The sequence below is a fragment of the Triticum aestivum genome, chromosome 2A (genome assembly GCF_018294505.1).
Source record: "Triticum aestivum cultivar Chinese Spring chromosome 2A, IWGSC CS RefSeq v2.1, whole genome shotgun sequence".
NCBI classification, from domain to species: Eukaryota; Viridiplantae; Streptophyta; class Magnoliopsida; order Poales; family Poaceae; genus Triticum; species Triticum aestivum.
This window is the reverse complement of record NC_057797.1, coordinates 21087421-21102790: the sequence shown is the minus strand read 5'-3', so window position 1 is coordinate 21102790 and position 15370 is coordinate 21087421. Positions and strand designations below refer to the sequence as shown.

Genomic DNA, 15370 nt, shown 5'->3' with positions numbered 1-15370 from the left:
GCACGGGCCTCCCCATAGCGTGGAGCTCCTCCTCCTATCCGCTGCAAATCCCCACCACCCAAACTGTCCTCCCGTGGGTGCTGCCATGGACGCCCTCCTTCCATCTTCTCCGTGTCCATGGCATGGTGGTGGGTGGCCCAGGCGGAGGCGGCGGTGGCTCGCTAGGTGTGGTGGTGGCCGGCCTTGGCGGCGGCGCTTCCCATGGCAGGGTGGTGGGCGGCCCTAGCAATAGTGACCGTGGCTGCGCCGGCCGTGGTGGTGGCCAGCCCTGGCGACGGCGCTCCCCATCGCGTGGTGATGGCCGGCCCTGGCGGCAGCTCTCCCCATCGCGTGGTGGTGGCCGGCCCTGTCGGCGGTGGCCGTGGTGCTGGTTGCGGCGGCTATGATGGCTCGGGAGAGAGGTCAGGGAAGAAGAAGGAGGGAAGAAAGATAAGGAATAGAGAGAGTGCGCTTACATGTGGGACCCACATGTAAGTTAATGGTCAAACAAACAGTCAACAAACGGTTTTCTTAGGAGTGGGTACAACCTGTCATAAATTGGATAAATTCTAAATCAAATAGTCATTTGGTTTTTTTTTGAAACAGCGAACCACTTTTATGGTTGTTTTTAAAAAAATAAAAAAGTGGTAGTTATTTATAGGGATGCGTCTAGCGAGCAGCCGTGTGCTCACTAGCGCTCCTCGGCAGCCGGCCGTATGAGGAAAATTAGTGTCCCATGTTTTGATAAGGAAAGTCCGCACATCATATGTCTGTCCACCTGGTTCCCATTTAAGACAAAAATCAAAAGCACACCGAGTGCACGTGCCTTCTTTTCTCTACTTCAGGCTGGCCCCACTTCTTTTACATATGCTCTGCAGTAGTAAAGCAAAAAGACAATTAATTGCATTTCAAAAAATTCAAAAAGCTATAACTTTTGAACTACATGTCGAAATGAATATTCGTTTACATTGTTGGAACCCTCGTGACAAGATCTTTAAAACTAGACCCCATTTATATATGTTTCCATGAACTTTTTTCACTGCCAACTGATTTTACTACATGGTGCAAATTTTATACCATGGGATACAACTTTTTTTAAATAACTTTGGTGTTACCACAACCAACTATAATTTTGCATGGGTGTAATTTTAGTGCTACATGAACCAACGTCACCAGATGAGCAACTTCATTTGTTGTCCCATCCACTTGCCTATCAAACGATGTGCAACTTCATGTACTGCTTGGCCAACTGCCTAGTAGTTGATGTGCAACTTTTACCCTACCTTGTGGATGTGCATTGTTCACCTCCCAAATTATCCATGTCAGTGAGATGTGCAACTTTATTTGCTGTACGCGCCAACTGATTAACAAACGATGTGCAACTTTATCTACTCCCCCTCCACCTACCTAGCAGCCGATGTGCTACTCCGTCTTCTGCCCGCCAAATGCCTTGTAGTCGTTGTGCAATTCCATCTTCTGCCCGCCAAATGCCTTGCAGTCGATGTGCAACTACCCTCTTACTGCGTGGATGTGCATTTTTCATCACTCCTAATTATTCTTGGCAGTGAGATGTGCACCTTCATTTGTTGACCGTGTCAACTGACTAACCAACGATGTGCAACTTCATCTGTTGTCCGTGCCAACCAACTAACAAACGATATGCAATTCTCCTATCCCGTGCGTGATCAACTATACCGACGAGAGTGCAACTCCGCGGTCGTGCATGCAAGACTATGCTGACGAGAGTGTGCATCTCCACAGCCTTGTGTGGGCGACTATGCCGACAAAGGTGTGCAACTTTACACCCGTGCGTGTGCAACTATGTGGACGATAGTGTGCAATCCGCAATCAGACGTGTACAACTTCCGCAGCCTTGTTCGGGAGCAACTTTTCGATGGGAACCTACAACTTTGTGGCTATGCGTGTGATTATGCTAATGAGAATGTGCAACTCCCCCCGCCGTGCACACAACAACTTTGCCGACGCATGTGTGCAAGTTTCGTAGTCGTGTGTGAGCAACTATACCGACTAGAGGTGTGCAATTCCACAGTCGTCATGAGCAACTACTCCGTCGGGCGTGTGCAACTATCGTAACCTCGTGCATGAGCAACTATGTCGACCGAAGTGTGCAACTCTGTGGCTGTTCTTGTGCGACTATGCTGCCGTGTGTGTGCAACTTCGACAGCTGTCCAGGCCACTGCTCCCTCAACCGTCTGCGTAGATATGGGTGTGCAGTATTGCTTGTTCGCCCCTAAATCAAATCATAGATTGTTGTTTGATATCAAGTGCCTAGAACTCAGCATGTGCTGCTACGCAATTCTACTCGAATATGACCAGAAGCTAGCAATCAATTAACAAGCAATGAGCTATAAAGCTAGAAGTATCACATATGAGCATTTTTCCTAATCCCAAGCCATGCGAGTGTATTTAGCTTCAGGATAACATCACCTACGGAGATGGGGATTACAGGAAGGAGAGATTGGAGGAGGCCGGAGTGTGTACGGTCTTCCGCGATTTGGTTAGCGAAGAACTCCATTTCCTAGCCACTGTCGTCTTCGTATTGCTGCATCGAGGACAAGCTCCCTTCCCCTGCTTCCTTCTCCTCCGGTTGCTTCGGCTAGATCGATGCCCGTGCTTCCTCCTCCCCCAGCCGTTGCAACCACGCCCAGACCTCACGGCAGCCCCTACTCCCTTACCCCTCCTCCATAGGTGGTGCACATGCTCCAGATGGCGTCCGATTTGAGGGGCGCGAGGGGAGGCGGCGTAGGGCTTGCCGGTGTCGTGAAGGCGCCCTGGGGGCCGGAGCTCCACATGAAGACGTGGGACGGGCGGATCCAGCGTGGAGCTCCTCAGATCCGTCCGGGATCATGCATGGCGGCGCAGGTGTCCAGCAGAAAAAGGGGTTCTCCTGCAGCTCGAACCGCGCCGGGGCGGAGCTGTCATCGCTGCCGCTATCCGGCAACACCGTGGTTGTGGTTGAGGCTGCTGTGACGGAGGCATAGATTGGATTCGTGGAGGATGGGATAAAGGGAGAGCGGCGGCGGTGGAATGGTGTGGGGATGGGAAGAAAATGAGAGGGACAGACGAAATCGACAAAAAGCACATGGCTCTCATGGGCGCACGATTCGCACCGAACGAGCAGTCGAGGCGTGGCCGCTTGGTTCGACGTAATAGCGAGCGCGTATTTTTAAGATTTTAGGTTTTTATAGACATAGCGGACGGCCCTTTGTGTGTGGGTGCTATATTTAAGAGTTGTTCTCGTGCTCGTTGTGTGTAGCCGAGAGTCCACATGTAAATATAGAGAAGAAAGAACGACGCTATAGGAGAAAGATGTTTCTAGTGTGTCTGTGCGCTCACCGTGAGGTGGAGTGAGTCTCCATATATTCTATGTTCGTGAGTCGAATATAAAGAAGAAAGAACGACGTTCTACGCCGGGTGTATGTCGTCGTAAATACTCCTGTGCTCGAGTTTGTCTCCCTTCGTCCTGCATTCGTGTAGCAGAAGGGCAGCCCAACAAAAGCATTCTCTCAGGTTTAAGTTTTCAATAATTGTATTAAACACAAACGGCCACTTTATACGTAGCTAGGTAGTAAGTGGAGTGTATCAGTCTATGAGGCCGGCGCAAGGTTTTGGATTCCGAATGGAACATTTTTCTCGAGTGGGGGCGGTAAACTCGGTTACCACGGTAGCCACGAAATTCCAAAAAAACTCAAGCGGAATTTAAAATTAAAATTTGAATTCAAAAATTTTTAAGGCCAGAATATATAAGTTTTGAACACGAAATAATTGCTGCGCTTGTAGTGGCGCAGTGGTAACACGGCTGCTCCACTACCGCGCACATGCAGGCAGCGAGTTCGACTCTGGGACGCTCATATTTTTTTTAGAAATTACCACATACAGTGTGCCGTGCATTCTTCAAAAATCAAAAAGGAAAAAGTGCGGTTGTCTATCTACGAACACACGACTCCAAGTTGCTGGCTGAACACCCTTACCAATAGGCCACAAGTATGTTTGTTGTTTAGATAACAATGTATCTTATTTAACAAAGTGTCAGGAGTTTAAATTCAAAAAGTTTGAAATTTTCTGCTCGGTATACTCAATTATCGTGGGGGAGCGGAAAACGCGGTTACCGGGCAGTAACCAAATTTACCGCCCGGTACCCAAAACCATGGGCTGGCGTCAATGTGGAGGGTAGTGCTGAGGTTGAGCGGGCTAACGACGGGTTGTATGTGTACATGGGAAAAAACTGGCTGACGCCCGTCGCGGACGGAATTGGACGCGCGTCATGGAAAACTGAGTAAAACCACGTACGAGGCACACACACGTACATGAACCCTTACACAGAGCCGTGAACGAGCGGTGCGGGGACACGGAAAAAAACTGGCCGCCGCACGCCGTAGACGGAACTGGACGCGCGCCATAGAAGCCGGTCATGAACTGGCTGACAATGATCCGGTTGGCGCGCTCCGTGGGGTGGTAGGCGTCCCAGAACACGTAATGATCCCTGTCGGTCCAGACGTTGGATAGCGCGGTGCACAACCCAATCCCGTCATGGGGCCCCTGCCCACAGCACGCCTCCTTGGCCGTCCGGAACCCGTATGCCGTCGGGTCGCTGACGAAGTCGAAATGGATGCGGAAGGTGTTGGCGGCAATGAAAGTTCGGCAGCCGTATCGCGTGTTGAGCTCCTCCGGGACCCGGGAGGCCGGGACAGCGGCGGGCTGAATAGCTCCGCGGCGAGCATCAGGTCGGCGTCGCACCCCTCCTCCACGGCTCCAGGCGAGCTGCGCCGGCGCGCAACCCACTGGACCCGTCCCTGTCATCAGCCGCGCACCCATATCGTACGACCTCTACATACATTCCAGCATACGTGTCATCTAGTGCTTGTTTTTACTCCGCATAAACTGATGATTTAGTATTCTCTGTTTTCTTTTACTCCACATATAAGCAGCTTCAGTAACAAAGCTTATACGCAGAGTAAAAAGAAACCAAGAGAGCACAGTTGGAGAGTACACGTGCTCTTACCACGAGGATTTCCTTGTACTCGGAGATGAAGTAGCGGACGTAGTCGGGGAGAGAGAACTGGCGGGAGCCGAGGGAGAAGTAAAAAGCCCAAAACAAATTTTTAACTTGAAGATGAAAGCTAAATTGAATCCTGAACTTGTAATCCCGAAAATTAGCAAACCGAACTCTTTGATTTCGGTCTATTTTGAACCATGAGGGCTTTAGCTGATATTTGCTAACGTGGCGAGGATTGTTGACTGGCTGGCTGACATTAGGACGAATCAGGCCGGCCCATTAACTCCGTCGCTCTGGCTTGCTATTTTTTGATTTTCTTTTTTTTCTTTTCCTTTTGTCTGTTTTACATTTTCGTACTGATATTATTTTTTGTCATGAGAATAATTTTTTTAAAACTACATAAGCCCACTTGTCTTCTATTAGGAGCGACAAAAAAATAGTTGAAGTAGACAGTGAGCTTGATAGTACTCCGACTCGAGGCCTCGAACACACAATGCCCGCACCTACCGAATCATCCTGATGGCTACTAGTGATTACATCTCGCGTGTCCTATATAAGAACAAAAGGAGTGTTCATATATGAAAACATTTTTTAAACTTTTGAACATTGTTGAGGAAATCGTTAACTGGTAGCTGCTCGGTTGGCTGACGAGTAGGGGATTAATAGGCTAATCGGCAAGTTAATCGGCCATTTAATCAATTACTTGGGCGATTAATTAGTTAATCGGCTACTCGATGACCCTACGAGTAGGGATTAATCGGCAAGTTAACTGGTTAATCGGATGAATTCTTGAACAGGGCTTTTGAAACATTTGTTTAAAAAATGGGAACAATTTTAAAATACCGAATATTTATTTTAAAATAATTTACGAAAATTCAAAAAAAAATTGAAAAATGTGACACGGTAATATTTTGCCAATTTTTTTTGAGACAAAGTAACATTTTGCCAAATACACATTTTACATTTTGTAAAACTGTGCAAATATTTTTTTACATTGTTTAATCATTTAAATATTTTGTTCAAGTTTAGATATTTGTTCCCATTTTTTAAAAAAAATTATGTTTCAAATAGTGTTTGCTTTTCAAAATTTATTATATTTTTAAAAAATGTCTATATTTAACAAAAGTATTCAGAATTTTCAAAAAGTTCGCACTTGAAAAAAATTCCGATGAAGAAGGGGATGAGGTAGTAGTTGTTGACGAAGTCGTTGCCACTGAGGGTGATAACTAATGAGCACCATTGCCCTGCTCACAATCTACATGGCTTGGGACGCGCCCACATGAGCGCACAACTTTCCCTGGTACTCATGGAAGTACTGCAGCTGCCTGCTCATCCTCGCCATCTTCATCTATGTCGATTCGACGTTTTACGAGTTTTTTTAGGGAGGATATACCCCTGTCTCTGCATCTGGGTGATGCATGCACCCATTTTATTAATTATTCACATAGATCTTACAAAGTAATACATCAGTAAGCCTGAAGCCACCATCTTGACAACACCTGTCGCTACTCCAATCCCCTTGATGAAGGGGTGCCGAATGTCTGAACCGAATACAAAACAAACATCGCACCAAAGCCCAACATCTAAAGCCAGATGCCCCAACGACAAGTCGCCCGGTAGCGAACAAGTGGCACAACCGGTTTGGCAGACCCTTAGCGCGTACCAGCATACACGCTCCAGAAGTCTTCGCTGCCATCGTCTTTCGGATACCCATCTTTAGGAGAAATCAATGTAATGACCTTGCGACGCCTGCCATCAACGCCACCATGACGCCAGACAGCATAGATTAATATTGGGTATATCAAGTTAATACAAATAGAAGTTTACTTACTTTCAATGCGGCAAGCTGGGACACAAAAGAGCGAGTCAAAGAAATATAAAAAGAGCCTGGAAGGATAAAAGTTACAAAGAAAACAGATCAAACATGTACACAATGTGTGGACTACTTAATCACAGGAGAAGAATAATGATATATAGTTCTTTGTGATGATGCCATGAGCTAGACTATTGTGTGCGTCCTTCCACATCACATTACAACGAGAGAACTTCACATCATACACCAGTACTAAAACTTTGGGTTGTCAAAAAATGTCGACAAGGGTACTATTGAAACAAACACATGTTGTGGCGTGGTGCTTGATGATGTGAGGCATATACCTCATATAACGCTGAATCTATTGTTAGTATACAAGCTTGATGATATCAGTGGCAGTTACATTGGTGGAGTAAAATAGATCCGCATCAAAGACACTATGATTGTGACTCGAGCAACCAAGAAAGGTGTCTCTATCTGACTAAAACAAGTTGTGCAATGAAGTGTTGATCATTGCTAAGAAGAACACTATGGATGAGCATTCAAGTAGTGGTGCAAATTGCTAGTCAAGAATATGTTTACAAATTTATTGCAATGTTTTCCTTAATTATTGATTACACTTGTGCTCAACAAGAAGTCAAAAAGCCACATCCACGGCACTATTATGGTAGGCACTCAATCTGCTACGCACACACAATGTAATGGACCAATGTATTAATCTTGTGGCACTACGGGAACAAGGAGGAGCTTCTCCTTCCGATGCACTGTCATCCCAAATAATTCAGTCATATTGATGCCACCTTCCATCAGCTCTACTGGTAGCTTCCAGTTGAAGTGGTACATGAGATTCGCTAGCATGATTTCAATGGTCGCAATCGCAAAGTTGATACCTGGGCAAATCCTTCGCCCAGTGCCAAATGGCAAGTAGAGGAAGTCATTTCCCTTATAGTCCATAGTTGCGGCACTACCATATTCCATAAAGCGCTCAGGCATGAACTCATCTGCATGCTCCCAACTATTGGGGTCCCTTGCAAGAGCCCAACTGTTGATGATAACACGTATTCCTGATGGTATTGTGTAGCCCTTTATGTTACAGTCGGCCATGGAGAGGTGGGGTACGAGGAGGGGGCCAGGCATATGGAGCCGGAGTGTCTCTTTAATGACTGCCTTTAGGTAGGCCAAACTATCGAGATCGTCTTCAGTAACCATTTCTTTCCCCTTGGTTATAGTGTTCCTCACCTCGTCTTGTAGCTTATTCATGAGGTGCGGGTGTTGCATGAGCTGGACCATAGCATATTCCAACACTATGAATGATGTATCTGTGCCAGCTTCGAACATGATCTACATAAATACGAATCCATATGTAAGAGTCAAATCAAGAACATAGAAGATATGTGTGTGGCTATGGATTGTAGTTTTTTTTTTCTATTCGTGAGGTCGTACTTACCTCCAACTGAGCCTTAATATGGTCTCTCGTGAGATTATACTCTTGTTGGATAGAAAGCAACACATCAGTGAAGTCATTGTCCTCGCTATTGTGTTCTTGCATTGACTTACTTGCATGCTCATCGATGATATTATTGAGCAGTTTGTCCCACATCTTGTTCACCTTTCGGGCCTTGGCACAAACCATCCTCTTGACGATATCCATCTTCACCAACATTGGGAAGTAGTCCTCGAGGTTGAATCCGCCCATGAGCAATGAGTTGGCCTCGACTAGCTCTCGAAAGAGTTTGTTATGGCCTTGTTCCCTGAAAAGCTTGCCAGACACAGCATGACACACAATGTCATTGGTGAAGGCATTGAGAAGGTCACTCATGTCGATGGCGGTGCATTTGGAGGCCGAATCGCGAATCTTGGCCACAACCAATCTCACCTGTGAATTAACAATGATTAATTTTGGTATCGCTGATGATGTGGATAACATGCATCCATGCATGGTGCAATATTTAAGTTGCCTCCATTTTCCAAATATTTTAGCAACTTTTTTACTAGCCTTGGGATTAATTTCAATTTAAGAACTATCAAGTTTTTTAGTCATGGCGTCCCTTTGCCATAATAAGACTATGAACAATGGGTTGCCCTATTGGTAAGTCTACTTCAGCTCTTTTGGGCTCAAATGGTTAGCATGTAGAAACAAAACAATATGCACTATACTATGGTATGAAAAATCAACAGGATTACCTAAAAAAGAAAAGTAACAAAAACCTATTTTAGTAGATTTAATACATGGATAGTATCAATTTGGTATAACATGAAACAAAAATAATAAGACTACAATACTTTAGAAGAAAAAATGCCAAAATTCAAGCTTTTCAAACATATTATAGAGAGTTTGCACTATACCATAATATGTAATAACAAGTAGTTATGTGATGTAATTGACATAGTTAATGTGTTCTGAAAATATGTGTGATGTATGAACGTAACTCTTGTGAAACATATGAAATCAGATTTTTACAACGTATGAAACTAATTTGTGAAATAGTTTTAAAGAGAGTGAAATAGTATTGACGAAAGTAAAGTCATATGGTGGATTTATGTAAGTGAAATGGCTATTCTGTGTTTATTAAGATTTCACTTGAGTAATAGTTGATGGAGTTTTTTTTGTATTTCTGTCAGTGAAATTGGAATGCATTTTCTTGAAACTGATTATTAAAAAAATGTGGAATGATTATTTCAAAATAGTAAAACTGATTATTTGAAAAATATGAAATCGAAATAGATGTATGTTTTGTGAAACAAGCAAGTGGAAAGAATCAGTCACTGTTTTGTGAATATGAAATTGAATAACTGAAATCTCTTTTTGGAAATTATTTAACTGAAACCAGCTTTCTAGCAAAATTGAAACATAATTATTGAACTAAGTGAAAATAACTTTAAAAAATGAGTGAAATTCAATTTTCATATAATTAAAACATTTTTGCAATTTTACATATGTATAGTAAATTAAATAATATTACGTTTAATAGACAGAATTAACTGGTGTAAGTATATTATTAAGTAGCTAAATAATTTAGCTCATTACAAGAAACACGGCTTGCACGGGATGACTCTCCGCAGGATCAGAACGTTGTGGGGCATAGAAATGTGGACGCTACAAAAGCTGAACGTGGTGGGACCGTTATGGGGCCTGGCTCTTCTTTTTCATGGTAATATAATATGTGTCTTATTTATATCATAAAGATAAAAATACAAGTCACGTAAAGACCGGCATAACAAAACTAAAAAGATTGCAGAACATCTCTGAACTTGACATCAACGCTCGTCACCTGCCTCCGGCACCACACCAGCAGCCACCGAAAAAAGAATGACGGATCATCTTCTCACCCAAGCTTGACGCGGCTCCATCGCTGATATGCAGCTTTGCGGACCTCCAATGTGGCTCACCAAAAGTGAAGCCCTTGTTGTTGAACGAATCAGATAGGGGCAGCACCCCGATCACGCCATCGAACTTCAAATCTATCACCCCACCACGAGTAAGACGACGAAGGAGGAAACCATACCTACCATCCACGAACCACGAACTGAGCACACGTTTCATCTTTCAGATGTCGTCTATACAGACCACAATCTGCATCCGCTCCTAGACTACCTCCCAAGCTCCGCACTGACGCTGGAGCAAACGCCGGCACAACGGCGGAGCCCGAGGATAGGATGTCGCTGCCGCCACGCCATCCTTACTTGAACAGACTGGTTTCAAATCCTTCCCCAATCATAGGACCGATGGCCTCACCATGAATGGATCCAGAGAATCTTTATTTAGCGTTGTCATCGTCGTCGCCGAAACCAAGACGATGAACAGTCTAAAACCTAGACAACGAGGAAATAAAAATGATCCACATACATGAATCCGGTGACCCCCTTCACCATTGACTACCGAAGTCACCGGCGGCACTGGAAGATTGGCCTCTCCTTGCGGCAGCTAGGGTTCCAGTCGCTAGCGGCAAAGAGGAAAACGACCACCGCAGATTAATGGGGTCTGGCTCTGAAGTACAAGCTCTCAACTACAAACGTTGCAAAAACTAAGATTGTGTGTGCGATGGGCCATGCTTGTCGGAGGGTCGGATCTCATGGACAGCAGAAAAATAATCCATATCTATATCTACTATTAGAGGAAGGTGATATTCAAGGGTTGGCAAAAAATAAGATGAGAGGGTTCGATCTCATAACCTGTCAATCGGCCACACACACAGTATGCCGAACTGACCTAGCTAGAGATATGAGAGGATTTTTTTCTTCCGTTGCAACGCACGGACTTTTTTTGCTAGTAATCATCTAAGAAACAAAATAATGGACTGAATGCATAACATAATTCAGGCAACTGAAAAGATATCAACAATGCAGAAGAAATTGATGCATGGTTACCCACCTCCTGCTCGCGGGCATGGCGGTAGGAGCGGACCTTCTTGTTGGTGAGCAGGTGCGTGGTGGCGATCTTCTTGACCTGCCGCCAGTGCTCACCGTAGGGGCAGAAGGCGACGTCCGTTGGGCCGTAGAAGAGGATTTCGTTGACGGGGGAGTAGGGCCGGGACGCGAAGACGTGGTCGTGCGTGCGCAGCACGGCCTGTGCGGCGCTCGGCGACGAGACGACGAGCGTCGGGACGGCGCCGAGGCGGAGGAGCATGAGGCCATCACGGCCGTGCTTGGCAGCGAGTTCGCGGAGGGAGACGTGCGGGAGGGAGCCGACGAGGTGCAGGTGGCCGATGACGGGGAGCCTGCTGGGTGGAGAAGGCAGCTTGCTCAGCAGCTCTTCTCTAGCCCTTGCCGTGGCCGTGGCCGTCCACGGTGTCCCGAAGCGGCGCAAGACCAGGAGAACAAGAGGACAGACGAGCAGGATAGAGACCAGTCCCACGGCTGCCGGTGGAGACCTCGCTTGCAGCAACAGCTCATGGAGGTCATGCAACGGCTGAACCATCACAGCGGCGCTAGCTAACTGCTTGTTCAGTTTACTGAATGATGACCGTAGTTTATTGTGCACAACAGCTCAGCTGGTTTTATAGCTACAAGCCTGTAAATTGCAGCAGCAGCAAGGGATCTCTTTGAGTCCATAGCTTATTCAGAAAACTCCAAATGGTGACCTGTGAAGTTGTAATCGACTATTTGAAGACAAAAACAAACAACTCCAGAGCTAGAATTGTTTGGCAAGAGGACTAGATATAGATTAAAATCGCGGGTGAAATCAACGCTATCGCGGATCTGAAACCGCTCAGTAAATAACAGTAGATCGCAGAACTATCTCGGGCGATTGCGCCATTCCTTCTTAACTGTCGAGTAAAAAATCCCGGCTGCAATTCCTCTTGCCCGCGATTTTAATCTATGAGACTAGGTCACGAAGAAATATCACATAGTATTTTTTTAGTAGAAGAAATATCACATAGTTAAGTGGCCAACTGTCTCTCAACACAAATCTTGATATTATGCACAAATCCTTGTGGCAAAAATGCTTCCGACGGTTGGAGATAGAACGGAGCCTATGGCAGATTGGCCTGTTGAATACATTCGGATAAAAAATTGGCCTGTTGAATAAGTTTGTTAATAATTCATATTGATCTGGTGCTAGGCACATAATTAGAGATTCCTACTTTCGTGTTTTCCTACAAATTAAAAATACTTTCTATAGGAATTACTAACATTACAAGGTTTATGGGAGAGCATTTTTTACAGTACCCAGGTACCCTGGAGCATACACAGGAGTAACGTGGTACTTCAATTTTGCGCAGAGATCATGTTGCGGAAATGTCTGTAGTATTTTTTTTTTGCAACAGAGTTTATGCTATCGAATATTTTCTGCAACAGAGATCGTGTTGCGGAAACATCTGTAGTGTTTTTTCCCCCACAAAGATGATGTTGCAGAATTTTTTGCAACAAAGATCATGTTGCGAAAATGTCTAGATTTCTTTTTCTGTAGAGTTTTTTTTTTTTTTTGCAATAGAGGTCATATTGTAGATTGATCATGTTGCAGAGACGAACGGAGAAAAAAGAAAACGAATGGCACTCGGAAGTTAACGATTATGATAAGAAGAAACGGTGATAGGCCCCACATGTGAAGAATGGTGTGCACCTCAGGCAGCAGCCGAGGCGCTGTAAATCGGCCGGCTGATGGGAATCTTTTCCCAAGTATTAAGCCATCTTTTGTTGATACTGTCCTCACATTTGCTAAGTACTATGTTAGGTGGACTCTGGATGCTAATGGCAACTTTACTGTATGGAATAACCGATCTTTTTCTATTGTTCGGCCGTTTGTTGAGTGTTTTTAATGGGTTCACGATAAAGAGCCTATTCCAGTACCATCTAAAAAGCAACCAGCTTACAACTGACACACGATGCAGCCCACCCATTGCTAAGATCCGAGGAAAATACACTCGGTAACTAGACAATCGTCAACAAATAGGTAGCCACTTGTCTCCTGCGACCGCACTCACGGAGCCGTTAAGGCTGGTCGTAATGGTACGATCAAAGATAGTATCATGCATGCTAACTAGGTAAATTTGATGAGGTGTCATAGAATTAAATGAAGAAAGAGAAGGTTGAGTATCATATCAATGATACCATATCATATTAAATGGTGTGCTGCTATGTGTCATGCTGGCAATAAATGAAATTAAGTATGATACTAACTTATGATACTATGCACTACGGATGTAATATCATACACTACTATTATATGCATGATACTAGTATATGATAATCGCCATTACGACCAGCCTAATATGGGGGCTGTATTTTTGCCTTCGCCGAGTATTGCGCATACTCCAATGATTTATTTTTTCTGAATCAAAGGGGTCCCCCTCCCCTGACCCAACTTTTATTACAAAGACAACGAAAAACTGCCACCAAATATGCGTTTCACAGCTCTGGGCCACAACCATCAGTAGTTGTGACAAATTATTACAACTTCACTCGAATGATTTTTCCAGCAGTGTTTGGCGTTTAAGTTGTTGATATTTTGTTGGCATTGATGATGTTCCTTACACTATATGGAGATACATGAATGATGCTTGTTTTGATTGCAAAAGGTTATCTGGTCCTTTTGTGTTGATATACGTAAATTAGGCTATTGGCCTGCTTCTTGGTCCATCTTGTAGATAAACAAGAAAAATCTAAGGGGGGTGGCGTGGGGATCAATATCTTGGAACATGTGGCATCCTATGACATTTTCTGTCAAAATAGGTTTTCGCGCATTTATATATAATCAAATCAAATAAAATCAAATCGAATCGAATCAAATCAAATCAAGGGCAGTGCTCCTTGATCCCCTAGCACTACCCCGGTGAACCCGCCGCACTGCGCCAGAATGGCAGCGTCACCCGCGCCGGATCAGCGCCGCCTCGTGCAGGATCCGCACACACAGCCAACATCGGATCCATCGAGATCGGGCTTTTCTTCTCGGACATGGAGGCCTCCCGTCCCCAAGGCCATTGAGGCGAACTGCAGCCGCATGTGCAGCGTGTGCGCCTGCACAGAGCTCCAAATCAGCGAGAGTGTTAGTTAATTAGTGGAGTTATTAGGAGGCTGGTACTATTAGTACTACCGTCGATGGATTGAATAATCAAAGCAGGAGCGTAGTACAATTAAAACAGCCAATACCACAACATGGATCCCTGCAGCAGATCCACCCGGGACGGGCCTACACCACACCCCTCTTCGGTCCTCACCCTGCTGACGCGCCCCACGCCGGCGTCAGGTGCCTGCTCCACCGCCGGCGACAGCACAACAGAGGGGAAGCGAGCTAGGGCGTGGTGCTCGCAAACATAGGAGCAGCTAACAGAGGCGTCAGGGAGATTCCTTGGACCATGCTCTTACAATATATAGTTATTAATTGGATGCTATATAAATGCAATTCAGGTTGCCATGGCTGTGACTTCCCTTGTGTGATGTTAAAGCATAAATAACCCGACCTCTCAAACCCGCCTCATGCGTCCAGACGGGCCGCCCGGTCACTGACCGGTCATGATTTTTTGATTCAGACATGCATCTCAAACGCCTCTCAAACGCCTGGGTTAACCGCCCGCCCCCATATCCAGCCCAAATATGGGGCGCATATGGGGGCGTCCGAGCGTGCCCGCCACGTCGGCCTAACGAAGGGGGCCCAGCCGGAAACGCTCTCAATCCCGGCGGTCCGAAGTTCGACTCCTCCGTCAGACCGCTGGTGCCGCGTGGCGCAGCTCCGGCGGGCCGCGTAGTGTATTGCCCAGCTATTTAAGTCAACCGGCGGCACCGAAACCCTACCATCGATCCTCCTCATGTCTGTCGCCGCCGCCACTTTCCACTCCACCCTTCCGCCTAGTAGCCATCCCCCCACGCCGCCAGGTGAGGAGCGAGCCATTTCAGACGCCGGAGCGCCGACTCGAGCTCATTGAGCAGATCCGGGCTAGGCGCGAAGACCGAATCGCGACGGGGCTACCTCCCGACAAGGATTTGGAGGTGAAGGAAGAGGAGGAGGAGGTGGTGGAGGAGGAGGATGACGAGGACGACGAGGAGGAGGACTTTGAGGAGGAGGGGGATGAGCCGGAGGAGGAGGATGTGGGGGACGCTGGCGAGGAGGATCTGCAGGTGGA

At 45.9% G+C, this 15370-nt stretch overlaps 1 protein-coding gene and 1 pseudogene across 1 annotated transcript; both read right to left on the bottom strand.

The window, feature by feature from the left end:
* Positions 1-815: 815 nt before the first annotated feature.
* Positions 816-6344, bottom strand: LOC123191369 (GDSL esterase/lipase At5g33370-like; annotated as a pseudogene).
* Positions 6345-7340: 996 nt separating this feature from the next.
* On the bottom strand, positions 7341-11763 carry LOC123184382 (indole-2-monooxygenase-like). The gene is made up of 3 exons (XM_044596523.1): positions 11182-11763; positions 8257-8685; positions 7341-8150 (listed from the first exon to the last, which is right to left on the bottom strand). Exons 1-3 carry the CDS (start codon positions 11725-11727, stop codon positions 7524-7526), a joined length of 1602 nt encoding a protein of 533 aa, XP_044452458.1. The 5' UTR covers positions 11728-11763; the 3' UTR covers positions 7341-7523.
* Positions 11764-15370: the final 3607 nt, after the last annotated feature.